Source organism: Biomphalaria glabrata, chromosome 9, assembly GCF_947242115.1.
Source record: "Biomphalaria glabrata chromosome 9, xgBioGlab47.1, whole genome shotgun sequence".
NCBI classification, from domain to species: Eukaryota; Metazoa; Mollusca; class Gastropoda; family Planorbidae; genus Biomphalaria; species Biomphalaria glabrata.
Genome location: NC_074719.1, coordinates 5519934 through 5547031, shown reverse-complemented (window position 1 = coordinate 5547031; position 27098 = coordinate 5519934). Strand labels below are relative to the sequence as shown.

General features: G+C 34.5%; 1 protein-coding gene across 4 annotated transcripts; it reads left to right on the top strand.

The window, feature by feature from the left end:
• The first annotated feature begins 732 nt into the window (after positions 1-732).
• Positions 733-27098, top strand: LOC106062986 (putative leucine-rich repeat-containing protein DDB_G0290503). Of its 4 annotated transcripts, none has more exons than XM_056040318.1 (12): positions 733-1337; positions 5411-5532; positions 6590-6739; positions 10241-10394; positions 12447-12714; positions 13407-13537; positions 14630-14780; positions 16299-17122; positions 18880-19033; positions 23355-23566; positions 24615-24762; positions 26181-27098. In XM_056040318.1, the coding sequence occupies exons 1-12, from the start codon at positions 1162-1164 to the stop codon at positions 26403-26405; spliced, it is 2715 nt and encodes a 904-aa protein (XP_055896293.1). In that variant the 5' UTR covers positions 733-1161; the 3' UTR covers positions 26406-27098. The 4 variants fall into 4 exon arrangements, with proteins under 4 accessions (XP_055896293.1, XP_055896295.1, XP_055896294.1 ...); XM_056040319.1 differs by having other exon boundaries at positions 734-1337; positions 18892-19033; XM_056040320.1 differs by lacking the exon at positions 6590-6739.

The following is a 27098-nucleotide window of genomic DNA, read 5'->3' as shown; positions in this document are numbered from 1 at the left end:
AATTAAACTCATTGTGATGGAGAAGTTTGTTAAACTATGCTTGAGTCAAGTTACTTGAACGTCGATCTAATTATCATTTAAAATAATTTTCCAGAAAGAGTTTCAAATGGAATCCAGATATCTGACTTTAGGACATCTCATGGTCAAAAAGTCTGTGCAATGTTTGAATCTTCAGAATTTTTTAAATTAAAATATAAAATAGAAAAGTCTGGGTCAGACTAATGAGTAGGGCTTATATCAGTAGGCCTAATCAATTCAGCCTAGTCTTACGACATGCGCAAAATGATAACCTACTATCAAAACACTATCATCGACATACAAAAGATTAGTTCGATATCATTAAATCTGGGCGCATACATTTTCCTCCAAAACAGAGGGAACTAGGCCTATATATACACTATAGGCTACTAGATTTAGATTATTTTATATCTATGTATTGTCCACCGGAGGTCTATTTAATATTTCTTTTCTTCTTCTGCGCATGTCTTCAATATGCTTACCTTTAAAAAAAAAACTTGCGTATCAAGACTTTTTTTTTCTATTTTAATTTTTGTACCTATACACCTGAGACACCAAAAAGTTAGCTATTTAAAGTTTTCCGCCATGTCTGAAAATCCTCCATCATAGACATGTCCTCCATACAGCAATTATTTAAACTAGTTTGTTCTGTTAAAACAAGCATGGAGACTTTTTAAAAATTGGACAAATTAGCGCATGTAACTCAGCAACCAAATTATGATTATCATTATGATTTCCGGTGGAAATGATAATATTTAGCACAAAAATTAGTTCTAGATTGTAGTCTAGATTCTGTTTAACGTAGAAAAAAATGATTTAAAAAATAAATAAACTATAGATCTAGATCTATAAAAGCCTAGGTTTAAGCTTAAGTCAGTAGATCTCTAACAGTAACAGGGGTCACTGACATTTTAGATTTAATCTCTAACAGGAATCGTCAATCTATTTTGACTACATTTAAATTTAATCATTTAATAGACTACACAAATTAAATAAATTTGTCATAGATCTATAACTAGAAATAGTAGAATAAAACATTTGATATTTTACCATAATTAATTCTAGGTCTATCTTAGTATCTAACATAGATCTATAAACATAAAAAAATAAAATCAATAATCCTTACTTGATTAAATCTGCATAATGAGTAAAAAGGCGAAGAAAGGAAAGGATGTAACAACAGTTAAGAAGAAAAATAAAGTTTTGAAATCAGAAAAGAGGGCGAGGCCTGTTTACTATAATATAAATAAAACACTGGATGAAAACACCAAAGAGTTTTATTTGTGGCAGATAAAGACACTTGAAAATCGAATTGAAAGGTAACTGTACATACATTTACCCTAGTTCAAGTAGATCTAGATCTAGTTGCTATTTAGTTAGATCTATTTTATATAAATATATGCATTATTTTTATTATGTAGTAACATTATAGTATAGTTATCTATATATTATATAGCATGGTTATGATCATTATAATGATATAATAATTATAATAATGCTCAAGAATAGATTCTTAGCATTCTAGAATCTAGTTCAAGTAGATCTAGATCTAGTTGCTATTTAGTTAGATCTATTTTATATAAATATATGCATTATTTTTATTATGTAGTAACATTATAGTATAGTTATCTATATATAGCATTATCATTATAGCTCTATTAATCTAGGTTACTTAATACTACATCTACTTGACAACTTAAGATTAGATGTAGATTTATATATAGTCTATAACTATAAGTCTGTATACTGCAGGGGTTCTCAACCTGTGGGTCGTGACCCCCTTGGGGGTTGATTGACGATTTGCCAGGGGTCGCCAATGACCATCGAAAAAATGGATTGTTTTTTCTATTCTTCTATTGCCGTGTATGTGAGCAAGGGGGGGGGGAGTCGCGTCAGAGTGGGGCATTGTAAAAAGGGGTCGCCGAGCTTAAAAGGTTGAGAACCGCTGATATACTGTCTATATCTACTAGACCTACTTCTAGCTAAGACTAAAATGTCTCTTTATCTACATCTTTAAATCAGAATCACTAAATCACAGTAAAGTAGTAATGAAAAATACATAAAACACTGAATCACAATTTACAAAAAAAAACAACAACAACTAATAAATACTCATAAAGACACATAGATAGAGGCATACTTCTTATTCTGTATGCTAGGACAAATTAGAACCAGTACTCTTTCTTCCCAAGTGCATTAGAGAATGGAATGGGTTGCTTGAATCAGCCAGGGAAAACAATGACTTAGCAGAGTTACTTATTAACATGCATGACTAGATTGACAGATAAAATGACTAGGACATAATTATCTTCTCGTTTGAAGTAATGCATGCAATTTATTAGATATGATAGTAGTCTGAGATCAATAGATTCTATATCTAGTAGAACAGAATTGAGTTTATCTAGAAATCTTGATAAATACCTGGTATATATGTTTCTTAAGCTAAAGCACCTAATCAGTTAATGTGCACATTCCCTAACTGTTCTTCAAATTAACAGATTTGCTCCCCCTAATGTGGGGAACCAAGAGTTTTTCACATTCACCTAGGTAATGTGCATATAAACGGCTTCTGCACTGTTAAGGTTAAGAACATAGTCTCTCTCATGTTGTTTGCTCCAAAGCAGCATCAGGTACTCACATATGTACATCGTGTGATATGTTTGTTCATGTACGTTGTGGGGAAATAGATCCTATAGAGAAATTGTGTAGCCAGAATGTGTTGTGCAACATCTGTATAAAAGAATATGGATCAGAAAATACAGTGTGATGAGGCCAATTAAGGTTTAGAAAATAAAGCAAGCTAATTGTGCAGTTTCTAATGCAAGGCACCCAAATGTCAATGAATATGTCACATCGTGTGATATGTTCGTTAATGTACTTTGTGGGGAAATAGATCCTATAGAGAAATTGTTTAATCAGAATGTGTTGTGCAACATCTGTAAAAAGAATATGGATCAGAAAATACAGTGTGATGAGGCCAATTAAGGTTTAGAAAATAAAGCAAGCTAATTGTTTGCAGTTTCTAATGCAAGGCACCCAAATGTCAATGAAGATGTCTCATCGTGTGATATGTTCGTTAATGTACTTTGTGGGGAAATAGATCCTATAGAGAAATTGTGTAATCAGAATGTGTTGTGCAACATCTGTAAAAAGAATATGGATCAGAAAATACAGTGTGATGAGGCCAATTAAGGTTTAGAAAATAAAACAAGCTAATTGTTTGCAGTTTCTAATGCAAGGCACCCAAATGTCATTGAAGATGTCACATCGTGTGATATGTTCGTTAATGTACTTTGTGGGGAAATAGATCCTATAGAGAAATTGTGTAATCAGAATGTGTTGTGCAACATCTGTAAAAAGAATATGGATCAGAAAATACAGTGTGATGAGGCCAATTAAGGTTTAGAAAATAAAGCAAGCTAATTGTTTGCAGTTTCTAATGCAAGGCACCCAAATGTCAATGAAGATGTCACATTGTGTGATATGTTCGTTAATGTACTTTGTGGGGAAATAGATCCTATAGAGAAATTGTGTAATCAGAATGTGTTGTGCAACATCTGTAAAAAGAATATGGATCAGAAAATACAGTGTGATGAGGCCAATTAAGGTTTAGAAAATAAAGCAAGCTAATTGTTTGCAGTTTCTAATGCAAGGCACCCAAATGTCAATGAAGATGTCACATTGTGTGATATGTTCGTTAATGTACTTTGTGGGGAAATAGATCCTATAGAGAAATTGTGTAATCAGAATGTGTTGTGCAACATCTGTAAAAAGAATATGGATCAGAAAATACAGTGTGATGAGGCCAATTAAGGTTTAGAAAATAAAGCAAGCTAATTGTTTGCAGTTTCTAATGCAAGGCACCCAAATGTCAATGAAGATGTCACATCGTGTGATATGTTCGTTAATGTACTTTGTGGGGAAATAGATCCTATAGAGAAATTGTGTAATCAGAATGTGTTGTGCAACATCTGAAAAAAGAATATGGATCAGAAAATACAGTGTGATGAGGCCAATTAAGGTTTAGAAAAGCAAGCTAATTGTTTGCAGTTTCTAATGCAAGGCACCTAAATTTCAATGAAGATGTCACTGTAAGAATTAAAGTGCCTGAACAAAAAACTGATGCCTGTTCAATTTAAGCTGTGGTTTGTAAGTACTGAAAAAGATATTTTAAGACAAATGTTTGCAAAATCGGACCTCAGTGTTGGTGAAGAGAGATTTTTAAAGGTAAAAAATGTCCCTTGTGTAGAAAAATCGTTACATCCAGAAGCAATAAAAAACAGTCTCATGGTAGTGGTCAAGGATTTAGAAAATGTGAATGCAAATTTAAATGTAAAAAGCAATTGCTTTGTAGTTTGAAGTATCACCAATCTGTCTACAGGTTTGTACAGTTTTTTTTTTCCTCCTTGTGTGGCTGTTGGGACCTATGTGAGCCCTGAATGTTTGGCTGCACAATGGGCAGGTTGTTCTTGGAGCTAGTGAATTTGGCCTTGTTTTATTTTCCCTGAAGCTTTTCTTCTGCCAGTGCTGTTCTCTTGTCCTCTGCAATTTGTACGCCAGTTTTCACAGCGTGACGCCATGATGTTCTGTCGCGTCCTTCTGTCTCCCTGGTGGCTGGGTCAATGCTGAATGCTTTCAGAGAAACATTGTCAGTGAAGTGTTTTCTGTCTGATGGAAAGACTTCACAAGATGTTCTTACTTAAGTGAGAACAAAAGTCAATACCACTAGACTTTAAAGTTTCCATCTGAGCAAAAAAAAAAAGGAAACTAGTCAAGAGCTAGTTCAATGACAATGCATTACAGACTATTGGTTAATCCAACAAATGTTTTACCCAGCAATTGGTTGACTTTATAATTTGTTCCTATAAAAATGGTTCATTGACAACTGGTTCACCAAAAATGGGTTTGCTTAAGGATGAAACAATGCAATAATTATGGTATTCAACTCTTATTTAAGATGTTCAATTAGACCACTTGTTAGATACTTAAAAATATACTTTTAAAAACTATTTCAAATTTGAATAACAAAAATTATAAAAGGTATCATTTTGAGCTCTCCAAAAGAACATCTATTGTGGCAATAGTTGAATAGTCCAAACTGAAGTAAAAATATTTGAGGATTGTATCCTTTATACAGGACAAAAACAAAAGGAGCAAAGAAAATTACAAATTTTGAAAAGAGATTCAGATTAATTTATTTTTAGAAAGATTTACATTCACATTGCATAATATCCATGTAATTATTGTTTCAATAATCTCATTCTTCATAACTCACTACTAGATCAATTATATATTTCCAAATTGTTTTTGTATTTTAAAATGTCATTACTGTTACAATAAACCTTTACTAGTTCATTCTGACCCTCAAACCATTTTTTTTTTTGGTTTCAAGCTATCAGAAGCTACTTGATGATAATGCTGTCAAAGAATCTTTAAACCATGACAAGATCCACCAAAGTATTGCGAATAAAAATGATCTGATTACATTCTTTAAAGAAGAGTTGCAAAGAAGAGGTAAGTGAAATGTCTAGAGGCTGATGCTGAAAATGTTGATGACAGTTGGTATCTAAACAATTAACTTAGCCATTTTGGAATTGCATTGTTTAGTGCTGTTTGGATATTCTTCTTTTTCTTCTTCATTCTCATTATGAAAGAGCATTGAGACCTGTTTTATATCTGACATGAACTGTCCTGATAAGGCACTACAAAAGAGTTTGTCTTGTAAAGGGGTATAAATCTTGTTCAGGCTACTTGATAAAGTATGCAGCTCTGAAGAATGTGGTCAGCATTCTCTGATGACACTCCACTGGCACTTGTTTTACCAGTTCCAATTTTTTTGGTCCATCTTTAGGTTATGTTACTTTCTAGAATTTTCCTCACCTTTTTTTGGAATTAGTGGTATTGCTTGCTCATTCTCCAGCATTTGGTCAGTTTGTCAGATTTTTTATTTCCCTCTATTTGTATATGTGCAGGGACCCATTGTGGAATAGTTTGAACATTGGTTTAATGGAGTTTTTGTTTAACAGGGACCCATTGTGGAATAGTTTGAACATTGGTTTAATGGAGCTGTTGTTTAACAGGGACCCATTGTGGAATAGTTTGAATATTGGTTTAATGGAGCTTTTGTTTAACAGGAACCCACTCTAGTTTTATGACTTTTATCCCTTTCATTCTATTTGTGTGTAGTAATGTGCTTTAAATGATACAAATGGATCATTTTCATTTCTGTGATTATAATTGGTTTCATTGATGTCATAGTTTTATTAGCTTGCTTTGCTGTTTGGACTTAATTTGTATTACTGAATGCATAATAATTGATTTTACTTGTTCAAATATAATATTTTTGTTAAAGAATTTTTTAAATAACTTTTTTTTTGTTAAACATTTTTTTATGCAATAAAAGTGAAATTTTAGGTAAGGTTTTGATTGTATTTTGTGTTATTTAGCAAAAAAAAAAAAAGAAACCTTCATACAAAATTGAGGCGAATGTTAGTAAAAAATAAAGTTATTCTCTTCAACATCAGAAAAGTAAAGCTTAAATATAGTATTGAGTTTCTTTTTATTGCTTCAGTCGAGGCCTATAATGACCTACAAGACAAATATAGCACATGTCAGCAGTTACTGGATACAGAGCAACATTTGAACCGGGAGAGGATTAGTCAAATGAGGAGGGAAGCAACTGATAATCAAGCCCAACTTTTAGGAGAGAATATGAAGCTAAGTAGGTTTTAAGCCCAACTTTTAGGAGAGAATATGAAGCTAAGTAGGTTTTAAGCCCAACTTTTAGGAGAGAATATGAAGCTAAGTAGGTTTTAAGCCCAACTTTTAGGAGAGAATATGAAGCTAAGTAGGTTTTAAGCCCAACTTTTAGGAGAGAATATGAAGCTAAGTAGGTTTTAAGCCCAACTTTTAGGAGAGAATATGAAGCTAAGCAGGTTTTAAACCCAACTTTTAGGAGAGAATATGAAGCTAAGTAGGTTTTAAGCCCAACTTTTAGGAGAGAATATGAAGCTAAGTAGGTTTTAAGCCCAACTTTTAGGAGAGAATATGAAGCTAAGTAGGTTTTAAGCCCAACTTTTAGGAGAGAATATGAAGCTAAGTAGGTTTTAAGCCCAACTTTTAGGAGAGAATATGAAGCTAAGTAGGTTTTAAACCCAACTTTTAGGAGAGAATATGAAGCTAAGTAGGTTTTAAGCCCAACTTTTAGGAGAGAATATGAAGCTAAGTAGGTTTTAAGCCCAACTTTTAGGAGAGAATATGAAGCTAAGTAGGTTTTAAGCCCAACTTTTAGGAGAGAATATGAAGCTAAGTAGGTTTTAAACCCAACTTTTAGGAGAGAATATGAAGCTAAGTAGGTTTTAAGCCCAACTTTTAGGAGAGAATATGAAGCTAAATAGGTTTTAAACCCAACTTTTAGGAGAGAATATGAAGCTAAGTAGGTTTTAAGCCCAACTTTTAGGAGAGAATATGAAGCTAAGTAGGTTTTAAACCCAACTTTTAGGAGAGAATATGAAGCTAAGTAGGTTTTAAGCCCAACTTTTAGGAGAGAATATGAAGCTAAGTAGGTTTTAAGCCCAACTTTTAGGAGAGAATATGAAGCTAAGTAGGTTTTAAGCCCAACTTTTAGGAGAGAATATGAAGCTAAGTAGGTTTTAAGCCCAACTTTTAGGAGAGAATATGAAGCTAAGTAGGTTTTAAGCCCAACTTTTAGGAGAGAATATGAAGCTAAGTAGGTTTTAAACCCAACTTTTAGGAGAGAATATGAAGCTAAGTAGGTTTTAAGCCCAACTTTTAGGAGAGAATATGAAGCTAAGTAGGTTTTAAACCCAACTTTTAGGAGAGAATATGAAGCTAAGTAGGTTTTAAGCCCAACTTTTAGGAGAGAATATGAAGCTAAGTAGGTTTTAAGCCCAACTTTTAGGAGAGAATATGAAGCTAAGTAGGTTTTAAACCCAACTTTTAGGAGAGAATATGAAGCTAAGTAGGTTTTAAGCCCAACTTTTAGGAGAGAATATGAAGCTAAATAGGTTTTAAACCCAACTTTTAGGAGAGAATATGAAGCTAAGTAGGTTTTAAGCCCAACTTTTAGGAGAGAATATGAAGCTAAGTAGGTTTTAAGCCCAACTTTTAGGAGAGAATATGAAGCTAAGTAGGTTTTAAACCCAACTTTTAGGAGAGAATATGAAGCTAAGTAGGTTTTAAGCCCAACTTTTAGGAGAGAATATGAAGCTAAATAGGTTTTAAACCCAACTTTTAGGAGAGAATATGAAGCTAAGTAGGTTTTAAACCCAACTTTTAGGAGAGAATATGAAGCTAAGTAGGTTTTAAGCCCAACTTTTAGGAGAGAATATGAAGCTCAGTAGGTTTTAAACCCAACTTTTAGGAGAGAATATGAAGCTCAGTAGGTTTTAAGCCCAACTTTTAGGAGAGAATATGAAGCTAAGTAGGTTTTAAGCCCAACTTTTAGGAGAGAATATGAAGCTAAGTAGTTTTTAAGCCAGTCTTTTAGGAGAGAATATGAAGCTCAGTAGGTTTTAAGCCCAACTTTTAGGAGAGAATATGAAGCTCAGTAGGTTTTAAGCCCAACTTTTAGGAGAGAATATGAAGCTAAGTAGGTTTTAAGCCCAACTTTTAGGAGAGAATATGAAGCTAAGTAGGTTTTAAGCCCAACTTTTAGGAGAGAATATGAAGCTAAGTAGGTTTTAAGCCCAACTTTTAGGAGAGAATATGAAGCTAAGTAGGTTTTAAACCCAACTTTTAGGAGAGAATATGAAGCTAAATAGGTTTTAAGCCCAACTTTTAGGAGAGAATATGAAGCTAAGTAGGTTTTAAGCCCAACTTTTAGGAGAGAATATGAAGCTAAGTAGGTTTTAAACCCAACTTTTAGGAGAGAATATGAAGCTAAGTAGGTTTTAAACCCAACTTTTAGGAGAGAATATGAAGCTAAATAGGTTTTAAACCCAACTTTTAGGAGAGAATATGAAGCTAAGTAGGTTTTAAGCCCAACTTTTAGGAGAGAATATGAAGCTAAGTAGGTTTTAAACCCAACTTTTAGGAGAGAATATGAAGCTAAATAGGTTTTAAACCCAATTTTTAGGAGAGAATATGAAGCTAAGTAGGTTTTAAGCCCAACTTTTAGGAGAGAATATGAAGCTAAGTAGGTTTTAAACCCAACTTTTAGGAGAGAATATGAAGCTAAATAGGTTTTAAACCCAGCTTTCCAAATTTGTGCTGTAGAAATAAATTTATAGTAAACAAGTTATAGAATATATCTCATTTACCCTTTGACTTTTGTTATAGGGGTGCTGTGACAGTTAAAAAAAAAAAAAAAACCCTCCACTTTTCCCGGTCAGCAGCTGTACTTTGCAGGATATCAAGAGAGAGGCCGGTCCATTCTTTTACTTTGTCCAGCCAGCTTTTCTTTGGATGACCCTTTGTGCTCCCTCCACTGGACCTTGAAGAATGACTTTAGACAGTGAGTCTTGTCTTACAATATGTCCAAAGCAACTCAGCTTTCATCTCTTCACAGTATTGAAGAGTTCCTTCCTTTTGTCAGCCAGAGTGTTGACTTGTAAAGTACAAACTTATTCGTCTTCTTTTCCTGTTAGCTTAAACCCAGCAATTTTCTGTAGCATTTACTCTCAAAGGCTTGAATTCGTCTTTCTTGCCCTCTCCATCTTTGCGCCAGTTCTCACAGACTGCCTCAGCATAGTCTCCCAGGTGGCAGGGTCAAAGCTAAAGGCTTTCAGTGAAGATTTGAGGGTGTCCCTGAAGCATTTTCTGATTTAAAGACTTCATATGCTGTTCTTACTTATGTGAGTCACTACCACAAGATTTTAAAGATGCCACAATCGTCCACTTGAGCACAAAAAGAATCTTGTCTTCTACATTTTTGTGCCAGTTCTCCCAGTGTTGATCCTTGTCTCCCGGGTTATTATTATAGGTCCTTATCATAGAGGATGCTTTGAGGACATCCCTGAAACATTTTCTTTGTCCATCTTAAGATCTCTTTCCTTTTGTTAAGGAGCCTTTATAGATGCAGTTGTCCATTCTGACCTTTGTAATTGAGACTGCCTCAGGATTGTGCAGATGCTTTGCTGTCCCACTCTTTGGAGTATCTTCATAGTCAAGATATTTGACACCGAATCTCTAATAATAAGCACTCACTAAAGGATATTATCATTTACATATAAATAACTTTGAATTTAATGTTTCTTTTTAGTCTCCAAACTGGCCAGCGTAGAAGATTTTCTTGCACAAAAACACTTTCTAGAAAAAAGGTTGGCTGAGGCCGAGTCTGAGCTATCACATATAAGGAACAAATATACAGAAGATATTGTCAATCTTGAAAAAGACTATGTTATCTATAAGCAAAGGTAATTAGAAATGTACATATTTATTGCTCATTTTATATGAAATCATCTACAAATGTTCCAAAGTATTAAGATTGAATTTATTAAGTATGCATGGTTTAGATCTAGTTTTACATTTGTGAACTGAAGGGACAGTCATGAACATACAAGATTTTTTTTTTATGTAATAGTCAATTAGTTTTTACAAAGTTGTAATGGCTGATCATGCATTTTTTTTTATAGGAAAACAGTTTGATACAATTTGTACCTCACCATTTACATACACACTGTTGGCCTGCCATTTGTAGCTATCTTTACTTGTAAAATGTTTTACATGTTTCAGATGTTTCTTCAGAGTTGAAGAGATTTTCATCCTAGTCCAGACCTCCTGTAGGAAAAGAGGGGGGATGTCAGGGTGTTAACCTGGAACCATCGAATAACAGTCCAGATCGAGTGCATACCATACAACCAGGCAGCCATCCTCACATGTCACCTCATATGGAGCAATCTGATAGGGGCACCCATGCCCACAATCTCTCTCCTGACATGTACAATAGCATTTCCTTAGTTTGTACATCTGTTTTCCTTGGCTGCCTCGTTTATAAACACTAAGACTTTTTGGGACCCTTATAAAGAAACAAATAAATGTCATGCATTGTCCGAACCCCGTGCCATACACGAGGAAACTGGATGAAGGATTTGCACTAACCAAGAAATATGCTAACTACATGAAGACCCCTCCATAGTGATGGAAGTAAAAGGGAACATTACGTTTGGGGGCAGGTCACCTTAACAGAAAGCCAGAGAACAAAGGAGCCAAGATTGTTCACTGACAAAAAACAAAAGGCAGGCACCCCAAAGGCAGATCACAAGTATGGTGGCTTGATAACGTAGAGGCAGATCTACAACAGCTAAGAGTCTTTGCGTGGAGACGTAAAGCCCAGGAAAGATTGGAATGGAGAGATGTGCTAAAGCAGGCTAGGGGCTTCCATGGCCTGTAGTGCCACTAGGATGGATGGATGTCCGAACCCCACTTTCTTATAGGACTACACAGATTACATGCATATGCACACACACACTTTCATGGAAACTTGCTGTTACACACACACATACACTTCTTGGGCCTTTACCTTAATAAGATATCCTTAGTTTCCTCTAATGGAAACGTTTGATAGTTTAAGTATTCTTTCTTTTTAAGTACCATAGAGCAAGAAACAGATTGTCTGAATTAGTCAAGGCAGACCTATGACTTGGTAGAGTTAAAGTCTCTGATTAACACGAACAGCTATTCAGACACATGGATACCCATAGGACATGCTAAAATTAATTTTCAAAAGAAAATCTGTAATTTATAAGATACCATTTAATTATTTATCACTGGTTGGTTACCTGGTTGTGTGGATGCGCCTTGGACTGTCGTCATGATGATCTGAGTTCGAACATTGCTCGCTTCTATTCCCTGCTGATCATCATTTCTGAAGGATTTTCTGAAACGTTTACAACAACCAAACTCACACACTTTTCTTTTGTAGATCAGTTGCTAGATCATCAAGATAATACAACATTTTGAGTGGAACACTCCCTTCTTTAAAAGCTTCTCTGTCCCAACACACATACACACACACATTCATGCACACACACACTCACATTCATGCTCACACTCTTTTTTTTTTTTTTGGCGGGGGGGGGGGGGGGGCTGTCAGTGTACCCCTTAAATATCCCATACCTTTTCTATTCCTACTAAAAAGTGAGTCCAGACACTAACTCTCCTACAATGATTTAGTTCTGGTGGCTTTTTTGTTTTTTTTTTTCTTCAATATCTGGATAAGAAAATAGCAACGTACCCATAAGAGACTGTATTTTCAAATACACTAATGGCTGATGTAACTTCACTGTATTTTCAAATACACTAATGGATGATGTAACTTTACTGTATTTTCAAATACACTAATGGATGATGTAACTTTCACTGATGCCCAAGAGTTAAACACCTCCATGAGTAAAATTGATCTCCATTATTTCTTTGTGATGGAAAATTAAAACCTGAAATTTGTTTACTAATGATTTCTTGTGCAGGTTGAAGACAGAATCGATTGATAGGCTGAAAAATGTTGCTTTAGAGTTCCACAAAGCCACTCAGAAAAGTATGCCGGCCACATTTGAAAGAACTTTAAAAGAAAACATGGAGATCAATTCCAAGCTGTTCAAAATCTCGGACAAAAATGTGTCTCTGATGGAGGAGAACGACAGCTTAAAAGAACAACTGACGAAAGCCACAAACTCAATGAATATTTCTGAGGCAGATAGGGGCTTATTGTTCAAGAGATTAGACAACTGTTTAGGTGTAAGTTTTTGCACAGTTTTTTTTTACGGAGTAATTTTGATTGAAAGTGTCCTGATTTGTTTATCAAAAATTGACTGGCCATATTATATGTGGTCTTCAATGGTCCTGAGTTTGAACAATGCCCAAACTCATTGTACTGTGGGAGTTTTGGGCTAGTTATAATAATCTTCAAATCTGAAGGGATATCCAAAACATGTAGAGCAAAAAAACAAACATAATTATGGATTCTATTTTATTTTATTATGTACATCTTTTGTATCCATCTGTAAATCTAGTCAGCTATATTAGTCTTGGTTTAAAATGATTCTATCCTGGGTTTTTATGTCTGATTAAGATAATCCATTCCATACTCTGAGCAATCTTTGCTAGTACTTCAGGTCTGGTTCTTCATCTGAAATGATAGCTTGAATATACTTAAAACTCTTAACCCATATGTCCATGTTGGTGCCTAATACAAATAACCAAAAGTAGGTACCACTCAATGAAACCACTCAATTGCAGTTTTGCAATTATCTGATTTGTTGATTGTTTCCCTTGAAAAGATATGAGTCTACTTAGCTAGTCATTTTAACCACCATCCTTAGAGCGAACTAGCTAGCACTAACATGTTTCTTTAATGCTCTCTCCATCTTTGTAATTGAACTCTGTCAACATTTTATTACCCCTGCTAATACTAGTGACCTACATTTCAGGTCTTGCGTGATACTAAAACTGTATGTTCAGATCTGCAAAATACAGTGGTCAAACAGGAAGAAGACATTGAGGATTACCACCAAATCAAGGCAGAAAATGTGATACTGGAGAGTGAAATAGCCAAACTAAAGTATGTTAATTAGCTGGCTAGTAACATAGCCTAACTTAAGTATGTTAAATAGCTGTATAGTAAAGAAGCCAAGTAAAGTAGTTTGTTAGTTTCTTTTGAAACTCAAATTATATGCAGTAAACTTTTTATAACTGTTCACCCCGCCTACAAATTATAATCAACTTGCAAATAATTTAAAATAATGACCATTTTATAAGGATTTTTTATAATTAAGTCTGCTCTTTCTTAGACTTAGTTTGTATCTACAAAGTGACACAGTGATATAAATTGATTTTGTGAACAACTTAACAAAGAATTCTTCCAAAGTGTAGCAGACACCAGATGACAAAGTCAACTTTCTATCTTTAAACAAGTTGTGAAAGCAAGCAAACAGAAGATGTATTAGCAATGAGAAGAAAAATTATATTACTTTAAAAACTATTAAGTTGTTCATTATGAATTATGTTAGGATATTAACATTTGCATGTCTTAACTAAATTATGCCTACTCATTAACTTCAGGTGCTTTGAAATCCTTAACCTCACTGTTTGAGTGTATCTAAACATTCATTCAGTTGGTTGTAACAAATACCTTATCCTTTTGCATGCAATTGTGTTATAAGGAAATAATTGGTTATTCATCTGATCTACGTACAAAATGTCGCCTGATTCTTCCATGTTTTATTGCGCAAATTATAAATGTGGTTCAAAGGTCAGAAGCCAACTCATTATTGAGTTATGATGTAAAGACCACCTGGAATTTCATGGTCCAACATGTTTATGTAACACTCAAGCATTAAGATTTTGATTTGTTTTTCTGAGAAAATACTATAAGATTAGGCTGCTTCCTTGCTCTATGTAACAGTACCAGCATTTTGAGTCTGTCTAGCTCCTAAATTGCTTCAAGGTGATACAGTTGCTGATTTTACTTATGAGTGACACCAATCTAAGCATTTAGTATCCTGGCAGATAAGATCATGTTTACCCATTTTCTCTGTGTTGGCTTCCAACCTTTTTATTATTTACTGGCACTGCATCATGCAAAAATTCTATTTATGTTTTACATTGACCTATTTGTATTTAAACTAAAATACTTTTATGATTCTATTCTTAGATCAAAGCTTGAAGAACTGTTGCAAGTTAACAAGCAGCTTAGGAAAGATTCTCTGAGTAAAGGCGTTATCCGTGTTTTGGACCATGAAAAAAGACAGAAGCTTGAAAGAATGTTTTCAAATGCTGTATTTGCCATCAGAAAAGAAACAGCTGTAAGTTGTTTACTTAACATTAAGCTAAGCTAGAAGTATGAATGGGGTGGGTGAGTACTGGTGAGATAATGTTGATCCTGAGTTCATGAAGATGCATATAGATGGGCTGTCCTTGACCAGCAAGTGCTGTCCTTGACCAGCAAGTGCTGTCCTTGACCAGCAAGCCCCACCTTCTCCTGTGCTGGATTTGTATGAAAGTTTTTCATCTGGGAAGTATTATGATATAATCCAGTTATACTCAGTAGCGAGTCTGAACCGTGGTCTGATATTCACAAATAAGTTTCCAACACTCCAAAACACTGTTTGATAATGTCGATCCTGGAGGGATACTGGGCTTGCATTTTAAGTCATTCCTTTGTTTTGTTTTGCATGTTTGGGATGTATCAGATTTACTTACTTAGATTCAGATCCTCAGATGCCCTTTCATGCTGGCGCATTATACATCCTCCAGCTATACCTGCAACCTCTTCTCAACTGTAGTCCACTGCCCTGAGGTCGGCAGCAAGTTATATGAGGGCCTGCATGCTTATAATGCTGTTGGACTGACAAAGACATTGATGATTAGCCTTCCTACAGGACGTGAGGGTCAGTAGGCAGGGCTCATTCCCGGGACTATCAGGACAACAGTTCTTAGCAAATGCCACACGGCCATTGAGTGAAAGTGACATGAATCTTATGTTTTATTTATCCATCCACTTGAGATGAGCTGATATCTGAACAAGACAACAAAACATAAAATAATTTGCGTTGCAAGTGATCTCATTTGATTAGATCAGAATAAATAACGTTTCCTTTTTTTGGAATAAACATAAATATTGCTTCATTTCAGTTCAATCCTTTAATCTTTTGGACTATAGCTCTCTTAATTCCTTTTTGTCTTTTGCCATCATTTGTCTCATTGATTGACAGGCCCATTCATTCCTTGATGTCTTCCCATTGCTTCTTTTGTCTGCCTCTCCTTTTTTCTCCTGGTACTGTTCCCTGATGTAAGGTCTCTGCAAGCTATGAGGATTTTGTGGCATGGCCATACAATCTTATCTGATTTTATTTTATGGTCTGAAGATCACAGATGTTATTTAGTTTTTGATTTCTCCATTTGTCGTGTAGTCTTTGACTAATACCTTGAACCCTTCTATAAAAAGTAAAGTAACCCCTTTCAGACCTTGTGGTCTATAGGGCAGATGATGTAAAGGTCATCTGTTTCTGTGGCCTACGGTTAACAAGGGTGTCATGTGGCCAGCACAACGACCAACCGCCTTTACTTTTCCCTAACTAATTTCAGGTTACCATTAGAGCTGGGTGGACTCAGAGGCGCCCGTAGATCCCGAAATTAAAAATCCCAGTCTTCACCAGGATTCGAACCCCGGTCCCCTGAACCCTTCTATAATAGATGACAAATTGACCAAAAAACTCTATTTTCGGTTCTTTTTTTTCTAATTATGACAATGTGTTTTGTATTTTTTTATTTAATTTAAATTTGAATCAAATTAAAAAAAAAATCATTTGTATTTTCTTTAGAGATTAATTCCAGAGAGGCACTCTTTAACAAAAGAGGTTAAATTGCATCAGAAGGTGTCATCATTCACAAAGTCAAGCTCAGAAAAATGTCTGGAGATACAAGACACGGCTGTTACAGTCTCTTCATCCGGTTCCATTGCCGAGGCCACCATTAAGCTTCATCCCAATAGGTTGACAAAGCCAGCATCCATAGACTCTTCAGTACCAGAAACATTTTTATCATCCATTGACGAAACAGAGCCATTAATAAGCATGTCCCAGAATGTTGTCAAGCGCCCAAGGCTAAAGTCCCGGGTTGTCTTTAACTTAGATAAAACTGAACCAAGAAAGTCAAGCCACAAGCCTGAAGTACACACTGGGGGGGCAGACCAGAACAAACGCTCCAGCATTCTTCAGTCACCAAGCCTTTCTTCCTTAGTTTCCATTGAGATGAAAAAGTCAAAGAGGGAAGAAAAAATACCTTCTGTAACAAGTTCAAGAGTATCTTCTGCGACAAGTACAAGAATTCCTTCTGTGTCAAGTACTTATTCTCAACCTCTTAGTTTCTCAAAGAGGAGGCTTAGCTCTCTGTACAAGTACCATCAAAAAGAGCTTGATCTCTTTGATCCTTTTACTGAAGAAAACCCCCATCAGGCAGAAAAAGTCATAGTATGCAAGTGTGATTTGCCGGAAGACTTAGACAGAATAAAATCGAATCTTTTGGAAAGTCTGTCGATTCTGGTTCATGCTGCCACCAGCCTCGGGATTGAGTTGAGCTCATATTCTGATGAAACAGAGAAAGAGCCGCACACCCTGACATTTGTACCTGATTTAGAACAACAAAGGTATTGTTTTCCCTAAATCTAGTTTCATTTCTGATCTGTATTTAATGCCCTAAAGAACATTCATCTATTATGACATGCTAAGGACAGAAGAGGCTATAGTTGTATTTTATAGCATCGATTTGGGGTGAAGGTGGTATGTTTGCCAGATTGTTGTCTAGATAGTCCAGGGCTTAGCCCTGCCCACTTTCATCCCCTACATTGCTGCTAGACTTTGGGCTAGGACATATTAATCTTTATTTCAGAAGGAACTGCTGAAACTGCCAGGTCAAAGAGGGTTAACTTCTTAATTTATTCATAACAGTAATTAATATGTGTTTTTGCTACTAGTTGAGAATGATATGCCCCTGTTACTAATGGAATGTGAATTCCCCATTACTACTAGATGAATGTGATAAGCCTGCGCTACTTGTGGAATGTGACAAGTCTATGCTAGTGAAGTTATATAAGCCCATGCATTCTAGAGGAATGGGATAAACCCATCTACTAGTGGAATGTGATAAGCCTATACTGCTAGTGAAATGTGATAAGCCATATCACTATTGGAATGAGACAAGCCCATGTTACTAATGGAATGTGATAAACTTATGCTAGTAGTTATGGCTAGTGCTTTAACCCAACTTTGTCCTCTCTGATGATATTCATTGTTCAATCAGTTTTGTGGGCTTCTTATTAGTCTGCAGGAGTATTCTCCCTTACTGTAGTCAGGTCGTGTAACTGTATCGTAGAATAGAAATATTTATGGCCCAGATCAAAAATAGTTTATAATAAAAATAAATAAGTCAGCCGTCAACCCCTTTGTGACCTGAAGTCATTATTAAGAGGATCAGTCATTAAGAGAGGACTATCTATAATCTTGGTGGTTGTTTTTATATAGTAAAAGAAAATTTTGAGAAGCTACTTTTGTTGATTACATTTGAGTTTTTCTAGTTGAAATTTCTTACATCGAAACTGGTTTATAGTGGGGAAAACGGTACAATAGTAATGCTCGTGATTTGGGAGGAGGGTCTTAAGTATATCCTGCTGAAAGTCTTTATTAATAAAATTATGATGTTCAGTATAATTTTAGGTAAAGAAAAGAAGTAAGGTTATAATTTTGATATATATATATATATATATCGTTAGATTATAATAATGAGTTTGAGCAACTATCTAAGGGAAAAAAATAGTACTCAAGATGTCGAAAAAATAACAAGATTTATTTAACACATTTGCTGTGCACTCCTGAGCTTTGACATGCTTGTTCTGAGTTCAGATCCTAATAATCTTTTTTTCTGAAGAAAGGTCTACAACTTTCCAAGTCGGGGACCAAATGGTTTTCATGTCTATACGACAAATTTCCTTATGATTCTTATTATTTTTAACAACCCTCTCTAGCCTTTACTCTAAAACTGTTATGTCGTCAGTTTCTGTCCAAAACATACAAATTTGACATTAGATTACTGATGACCAGGGCTTTTTTTTTGTGACGGTACGCACCAGTACAGCCACTTTTTTAAAAGTGGTGAAAAAATTATTACTTTTCCTGTATTTTAACGTATATTATTAATTTATTAGTAGTTAAAAGTTAGGCAGTCAATCACCTAGTAGGCCTACTGGCACCTAATCACTGAGTACCGGTACCTATTTTTTTTTTTACAAAAAAAAAAGCACTGCTGATGACTAAATATATCCCTGTACTATTAGCCTGGTACCCTGACATAATTATGGTTATGGCACCCTCGTTCACTGTCCACTACAGAAATTAACATTAACTTTAGCTTTGTTTTTAGGTTTTCCAGTCATGATTCGTCAACAACATCCAAGAAACGAAGCTTAAAATTATCCGATATGGATTATCAAACTGCCGCCAATTTATCTAGACTTCGAGATGCTTTGAGTAGTCGGTTAAAACATCACAGTTTAACATCACAAGTATGTCAAACCATATAGAGTTTTAAAAGTTTCGAATGTTCCTTCAGAGATGAAGATAGTTTACGTCCTAGTCCAGACTTTCCGCAGGATGGCAGCGGACAGGGTATGAACAGGGGGATCATTGAGAACTCGGAGCAACAGTCCATCGCGCATACAAGGCAGCGATCGTATTCTGGTAGCTCGGTTATGTGGTATGCTCTTCAGACTTATCATGATGGTCCTGCAGAAGATTTGGGCTAGAATTTAATCATCTTTATTTGCTGCACGCCAAGGCAGCCATCCAATATAATTTATCTTATATAATACAGACGTTACTTCAAAAAAGAAGATGATTACGTCCTACGCGTCATGCATATTAACCAATGACTTAAATTCTGCCAAGTCACTGGTTTTCCTGGCTAGCTCAGGCAACCCATTCCAAGCTCTAATAGCACTAGGGAAGAAGGAGTATTTGTACAAATTTGTCCTAGCATATGGGACGAGGAATGTGCCTTTATCTTTGTGTCTTTCAGAGTATTTTATTAAATTTTGTTTTTGTATTTGAAGATTATGGTTTAGTGTTTTATGTATGATTGCTACTTTACTTTTGAGCCTTCTGTCCTGAAGGCTTTCTAAATTTAGTGATTTTACTAAAGGTGTTACTCTAGTCAAATGTGAATATTCGTTTGTTATGAATCGCACTGCTCTATTTTGTGTCTGTTCTAGTTTCTTAATGTTTTCTTGAGTTGAGGGGTCCCAAACAGAGGATGCATATTCTATTATTGGCCTAACCAAGGTTAAATAACATTTTAGTTTTATGTTCTTATTTGATTTATAGAAATTTCTTTTAATAAATCCTAATGCTTTGTTTGATTTTTTTGTAGTTTCATCAATATGTGGATTCCATGACAGTTTTTCATTTATTATAACACCTAGGTATTTTGCGTTTTTAGTCTGTGTTACTGGTTTGCCATGAATAAGATAAGTGGAATTAATTTGTTTTAGTTTTTTTGTTACTCTTAACAACTGACATTTTTCTGGGTGGAAAGACATGCTCCAATTTGATTCCCATTTCTGTAATTCATTTAATTCTGTTTGTAAAATATCTGTGTCTTGTGTTGTTTTTATTGTTCTATATATTATGCAATCGTCTGCAAATAATCTGACTTTTGTTCCTGAAGTAATACAATATGGTAAATCATTTATGTAAATTAAAAATAGTAGTGGACCCAAGACTGTTCCTTGAGGTACACCTGAGTTTACTGTTATCGGTGTTGATTTAGAGCCATTTATTATTACAGTTTGTTCTCTCCCTATCAGAAAGTCTTTAATCCACTGATGCAGTGGACCATTAATGCCGAAATATTTTAAATTTTTAAGCAAACTATGGTGGTGAACTTTGTCAAAAGCCTTAGAAAAATCTAGTAAGATAGCATCTATTTGTTCACTATTATCTAAACCTTTTGAAAAATCATCAATTAGTCCTATTAGTTGTGTTTCACATGATCTATATTTCCTAAAGCCATGTTGGTATGGTGTGAGGACATTATGTTTGTCTAAGTGGTTTATGATGTTGCTACATATTATGTGTTCTAGGATTTTACATGTGATGCTGGTAAGTGATACTGGTCTGTAGTTTCCTGGGTCAGATTTTTCTCCTTTTTTAAATAGACATTAGCTTCTTTCCAGTCCTTTGGTACTCTGCCCTGGTTAAGTGAAGCCTGAAAGAGTATTTTGAACACTGGGGCTAGCTCATTACTTAGTTCTTTGAGTAATCTAGCTGGAATACCATCAGGTCCAGAAGCTTTATTTGGTTTGGTGTTGGCTAATAGTTTTTGAATTCCATTTTCTTGTACTACTATATCTTCTATGTTGTCTACTTGGTTCAAATTCAGTAATATGTCTTTGTCTCCTGGGGCTGAGAATGCTGATGCAAAGTATTTGTTTAGAATGTTTGCTTTAGTTTCATTATCATTATGTATTATGTTATGTTCATCTTTTAATGGCGCTACGCCTGTTGTTTCCATTTTCTTAGACTTAATGTATGACCATAGGATTTTGTTGTTGTCTTTAGATATTACATTGTTTATGTATTCACTCTGCAGCTTACTTTTTGGGTTAAGTGTTTAATTTTTATATACTTTTTGTAAACTCTTTCTGCATTAGTTTCTTTAAATTTTCTATATAGGTTTTCCTTCTGTTTACAAAGCTTCTTTAGTCTATTATTAAACCAGCATTTATTTATTTTGTTTGATGTGTATTTAGTTGGTATATGATTTTCTATAATGCTTTTAAGATGGTTTTTAATGAAATTCCAGAGGTCATCGACTGGTTGGTTAATGTCTTTTTCTAATAAGAATGTTTGTTGAAAGTTTAATGCAGCTTGGTGTAGTTGTGTTAGGTTACATTTATTCCAGAGTAAGATTTTTCTTTTGGGTTTTGTATTGGCTACTGCTTTTATCTGTGTATTTTTATGATCTCATGGTCTGATAGACCAGGGATAATATCATAATCAACTACTAATCCAGGTCTGTTGGTTAAGAAGAGATCTAATGTGTTGTTTAATCTAGTTGGCTTTTTAATGATTTGATCTAAACTTAGGTTGTGTAAAGTTTCTATGAAAAGCTCATTTATGTCCTTAAGGTTTTGGTGTTTATCTATGGTTAGTGTTTTCCAATTTATATCAGGTAGGTTGAAATCACCCATAATCCAAAAAACTGCATTTTTATTTGTCTCTTTAAGTGTAGTAATCTGATTACATAGTTCCTGCATGTATTCTAAACTAGAATTTGGTGGTCTGTAAATGCTGCCTATTATTAGGGATGTTGAGGTGGTATTAATTTTACAAAATGTTGATTCTATATTTTTTGAGTTAGGTAAGGTAATTTCTTCTGCTATAAGAGTGTTTTTTATTGCTAAAAGAACTCCTCCATGATTATCAGCCCTATCTTTTCTAAAAATTTCATAATTACTATTGAAAATTTCTGCATTATAAATTTCAGGATGTAGCCAAGTTTCTGTGCCTGCAATTATGTCTGGTTTCTCACATTCTAATAAAATTTCTAAGTCTGCTGTTTTGTTCCTAATGCTTTGAAAATTTATTACTAAGGTTTTAAGGTATTTTGGTGTTACTTCTTTAGTAGGTTTGTTTAGTGAGGCTGTTGTATTAATTTTAGTAGATTTAGGTTTAACAGGAGTGGATCTGGCTAGTGGTTGGTGAGTTTGGTTTGGGATGGTGTTTAGGATGTTGTATGGGTTAGAAGTGTCTACATCAAAGGAATCAAACAGTCCTGATGTAAACTGAGGTAACCCACACGGTACACAGTGCCATGATGCATCTTTGTTGCCTAAGGCATAATACACAGGTGTATTCATATGGAGACATGATGCATGGTACCATTCATTGCAGGTGTCACATTGAATGGCTTTCTGTTTCATGGTGCATACTTTTTTTGCAGATGTTGCATCTATCTTTAGATCTAGGCCCTGGATTTGACTCTACATCTCCTGCTATTAATATTAACAGTGATAGGTATTTATTTCTGCTGTGTCTGATTGAGAACTTCCATTTGTGATGGGTAATCTTCTTTAGTGTTATGGATGTGTATGTTAGGTTATTTTTTAAGTTGCTTTGATCTAAAGTGTGATGATTGATTATGACTGTTGTTTCTTTTTTAAGTTTAGTGTTGACTAAGGTAGATCTGGTTCTGTGTTCAGCTAGTGTGTATTTAGTAATTATTAGGATAAATAGCCAGAGCAATTTCATGATGACTGTTGTTGATTTTAGTTTTTAAAGGGGTCTAGTCTAAATCTAGTTTAAGGTTTACAATGCCTAATTTAATTATCATTGCAAAAAAAACAACAACAAACAAACATACTATACTTTACTAAGATAAATGGTTTATTCTATTTTTGTTACTTGAGGTTTAGGCCTCTAACCATAATGATATTGACCCAAAGGCAGTAACTTCCCACCCTAAAAAAAACAAACCAATTGAATCACAAGAACAAAAAAAAAATTGCTTCTAGCTTATAACTTCCTTACTTCTATCAAACCAAGTTTATAGATCTAACTAATACAAACATCACACTAGGAATTAAATGACATCATCTCACTTTATACATCTAATACAAACTTCACACCAGGAATTACATGACATCTCACTTTATACATCTAATACAAACTTCACACCAGGAATTACATGACATCTCACTTTATACATCTAATACAAACTTCACACCAGGAATTACATGACATCTCACTTTATAGATCTAATGCAATCATCACACCAGGAATTACATGACATCTCACTTTATACATCTAATGCAATCATCACACCAGGAATCACATGACATCTCCAGTGTGAAGCAGAGTTCAATGTCTGGTCTGAAAGATGCTCAACTGTACACAAAAGAAGACATGATGGAGTACCTCCTCGTTTTGTTGGACTCTGCCGCTCATCTTGGTGTGGGAGTTCAGCAGAAGCAGCTGGAAGTGTTGTGGCAGCACGCTACTGGAGAATCGTCTGCTCCTGAGATACAATATGTGAACAGGTTAGGGCCTGGCATGGGGCAGAGTATTTCATTGGATTACCAATCAGCCAATTTCTGAGTATATCCTGAAAGTAACATTAATATTGTAAATTTAAGTGGCCACTCTCTGTCATGAGTGCATCTATACTGATAAAATGCCCTTGTACCTTAGTGAATTGATTACTTTATATCTCCCTCGGAGAATCTAGTGCTCCGTACACTCAACTCTTCTTGTGCTACTTTTTCCTTCAAAATGTAATGTTTGCATGCCACATTAGTACAAGGGACCAAAGGTTTGGCACTCATTTCTTATTGGGATCAAACAAAGTAAATTAAAGTTACCATTTTAGACCTTGTGATCTATAGGGCAGATGTTGTAAAGGTTTTCTGTATCTGTGGCCCGTAGTTAACGAGAGTGTCATGTGGCCAGCACAATAACCAACCGCCATTACTTTTCCCCAACTGGTGTCAGGTACCCCTGGACGGACTCAGAGGTGCCCAAAGATCTCGAAATAAAAAATCCCATTCTTAATCAGGATTCAAACCCGGGACCCCTGGATGGAAGCAAAGTGCTTTACCTCTCAGCCATCACACATCAAATCATTTGATGGTATCTATTTGATGCCACATTTCCAAACATTGTTGTGAAGTTTATCTTAACATTATGAAGTTTTGCTGGTAGAGAAGTTTGAAGTTTATTTATATTATAAGCATGGCTTACTGATGGACAATAAATTTGTTCAGTTAAATTTTTTTTTTCCCATTCCTCTAATTACTTAATTAAATTTAAAGGAAGAAAACTATTTACTCTGGCTGACAAAATTTAGAATCCATGACACTTGAGTTGTTCTCTACTTTAGTGAAATGCAACATTGTGAATGGAGTTTATTAAAAAATATGTTGTGTTTTAAAAAACAAGTACAAAACCCCTGTCGTTTCTTTGCTATTAGTTAAATGAAAGGAGAAAAAATTCTCCTTGCCCTTTACGTAAATACTGGCACACAAAAATTGGACCACAGTAAATTGTATTACATTTTTACTTGATATTTTTTTAACACATTTATTTTAGGCCATCCAGAGCCCATTACAAACCAGGAGATCTAGGCTTGATTCCAAAACCAGTTCTAAACAGAAACATTCCAAGGAAACAAAAGGTGGATAACACGTACATGCTCAGATGTAGTAATAAAACTGTTCAGACTGCGACTGTAGCAGAGGTAAGCTTGGTAGTGAACATCTGAAGTTTCAAATTATTCTTTTAAACAAGTCATTGAAAAAAGAAACCTTCTTAAGAACTAAGATTATCTAAGGAAAAGAACTGCTAAGTACTGCCATTTATCTGAAAATTATCCGGTCTATTTCAATATTAATTAATTAGTACTAAGTGATTAACCAATAAGTTAATTTTTGGATCAATTCCTGTATTGTTATCGACTAGGAAATTGTGCAAAATTTCAACTTGATCCAAGAATGGGAAGTGGGAGATTAAACGTGTCAAAAACTAAAAATGGAACTAAATCCATATATATAAATATATATCCACACCTCTCATTAAGTTAAGTAGCATTTAATCTACTTCTTTCGAAAACAAACACAATAATTAATCACCAACAATCAATTAACAAATTCTTGTCATGTTTAAAGAATAATTGTGCAAAGCTTTAACTTGATTCGAGAATGGGAAGCAGGAGAAAAAACATGTTCAAACTTTTTACGAGACAGAGTGAATTGATATAAGCTTTGTAAAACATCTGGATAATTATCCCCCTTGTTTGTACTTAACTAACATCTGGGGCTTGAGGGCTGAGTGCTAAAGCACTTCGCTTCTGAACTGAGGTTCTTGGGTTAGAATCTCCGAAAAATGGGAATTTGAATTTAGGGATTTTTAGGATGCTCCTGATCTCATGTTCTGATGGGTACCTTGATATTAGCTTGTGGAAAGTAAAAGTGGTTGGTTGTTGTGCTGACCACATGATACCCTCATTGCTTGCTGGCCATAGAAATAAATGACCTTTATCTGCCCTAAAAATGACAAGGGGTATTTAATTTTTTGTTCTTACTCACAGTGCTAGCATTCCTAAAATAGAGAATATTTCGAATTCATTCATTCATTATACTATTAGATGAGTATTTTCTAAATTTAAACAAGAAAGTGTGTACAAACTTGCTATGACTTTATGAACTTAATATAGCTTAGAAAAAAATTGGTGCATAGACTATATCTATTTATGTAAGGTATACATAAAATATAGACAGACTCTTAATAAACCAAAATATAACCACGTTGACATTGTGAATAACCAGTTACCAGATTAACTGATTATTTTACTAAATACTTCAATGTTATTTTGCCTGTTCTTAAACTGATTATTGTGAAATACTTCATAGTATTTTGCTGGTTTAAAATCATTAATCATAGAGTTGTAAGATCATACGAAAATACATCAACCAGAGAAATGTAACAATATCCTTTTTTTTAATCATTTCTCATGAGAGTATTTTACATTGTTACACCGAGTCCAAGATTTTAATCGATAATTGTTTTAAGAGGAAAAATTTAATAGTTAAAAAATTAGAGCTACTGCCACACTACTATTCATTGTTCAGGAACCAATTTTGTGTTTTTCTGTCTCAGACTTTGGCAACATCAAAGTTACATGAGTTTAAAAGTGATGCCAAATACATGGGTGACCAAGGTGTTTGCATGGTAACTCAGCAGCCTGTTAAGTCCATCCACTTTGACAAAGAGGACATATCGCACCTTGTTGTAGAATCTGAATCTGAAACAATTAATGATCCCATGGAGAATCAGCTCTCCTGCTCAAAGATTAACACATCAGTGTCGACTCTATCATCATAATAACACATCAGTGTCGACTCTATCATCATAATAACACATCAGTGTCAACTCCATCATTAGAGTTTAAAACAAATGAAAAAAAATCATATAATTTAGATCAGTGTTTCCCAAAATGTTTCCTTATCTGAACACTTCGCATATTCTGGGTATTTAGTGGAACACTTAGCTTATTTTTTAATTATTCCAAAAGTTTGTGGAACACCTAATATGGCCTCGCGGAACAATATGGCATTACACAGTTTAGAGAAACTTTTAGTTGACATGAAAATATGGATTAGCTTCAGTTAGGTACAATTTTTCTTTTAGTTGAATAAAGTGGATATAAACTAATTTGAATATGTATGTAATTGAATTGAGCTGATTTCTGATATACAAACTATTCAGCTAATACATTGAGAAAAGTTATTCATTGCAAAAGTCAAGATAGGTTAGAGTAATTTTCTTGCTCCTTCATAGAATTCTCTGTACCATCTAGCTTTATACTATCTGTACAAAGACACTATCTACGGGGTAAAAAATGATTGCAATCTCTTCGATTCATTTCTGTTTATATTTTGTTGTTTTTTATTTTTGAGGTACTTATATCTTCTATTTTGTATAGTTTTATTACATTGGATTAATGTGCATGGCAAAATTTTAATACATTTACAATTCAAAAATTAAAGAAGCATTTTTGTGTTGTTTAATTGGTTA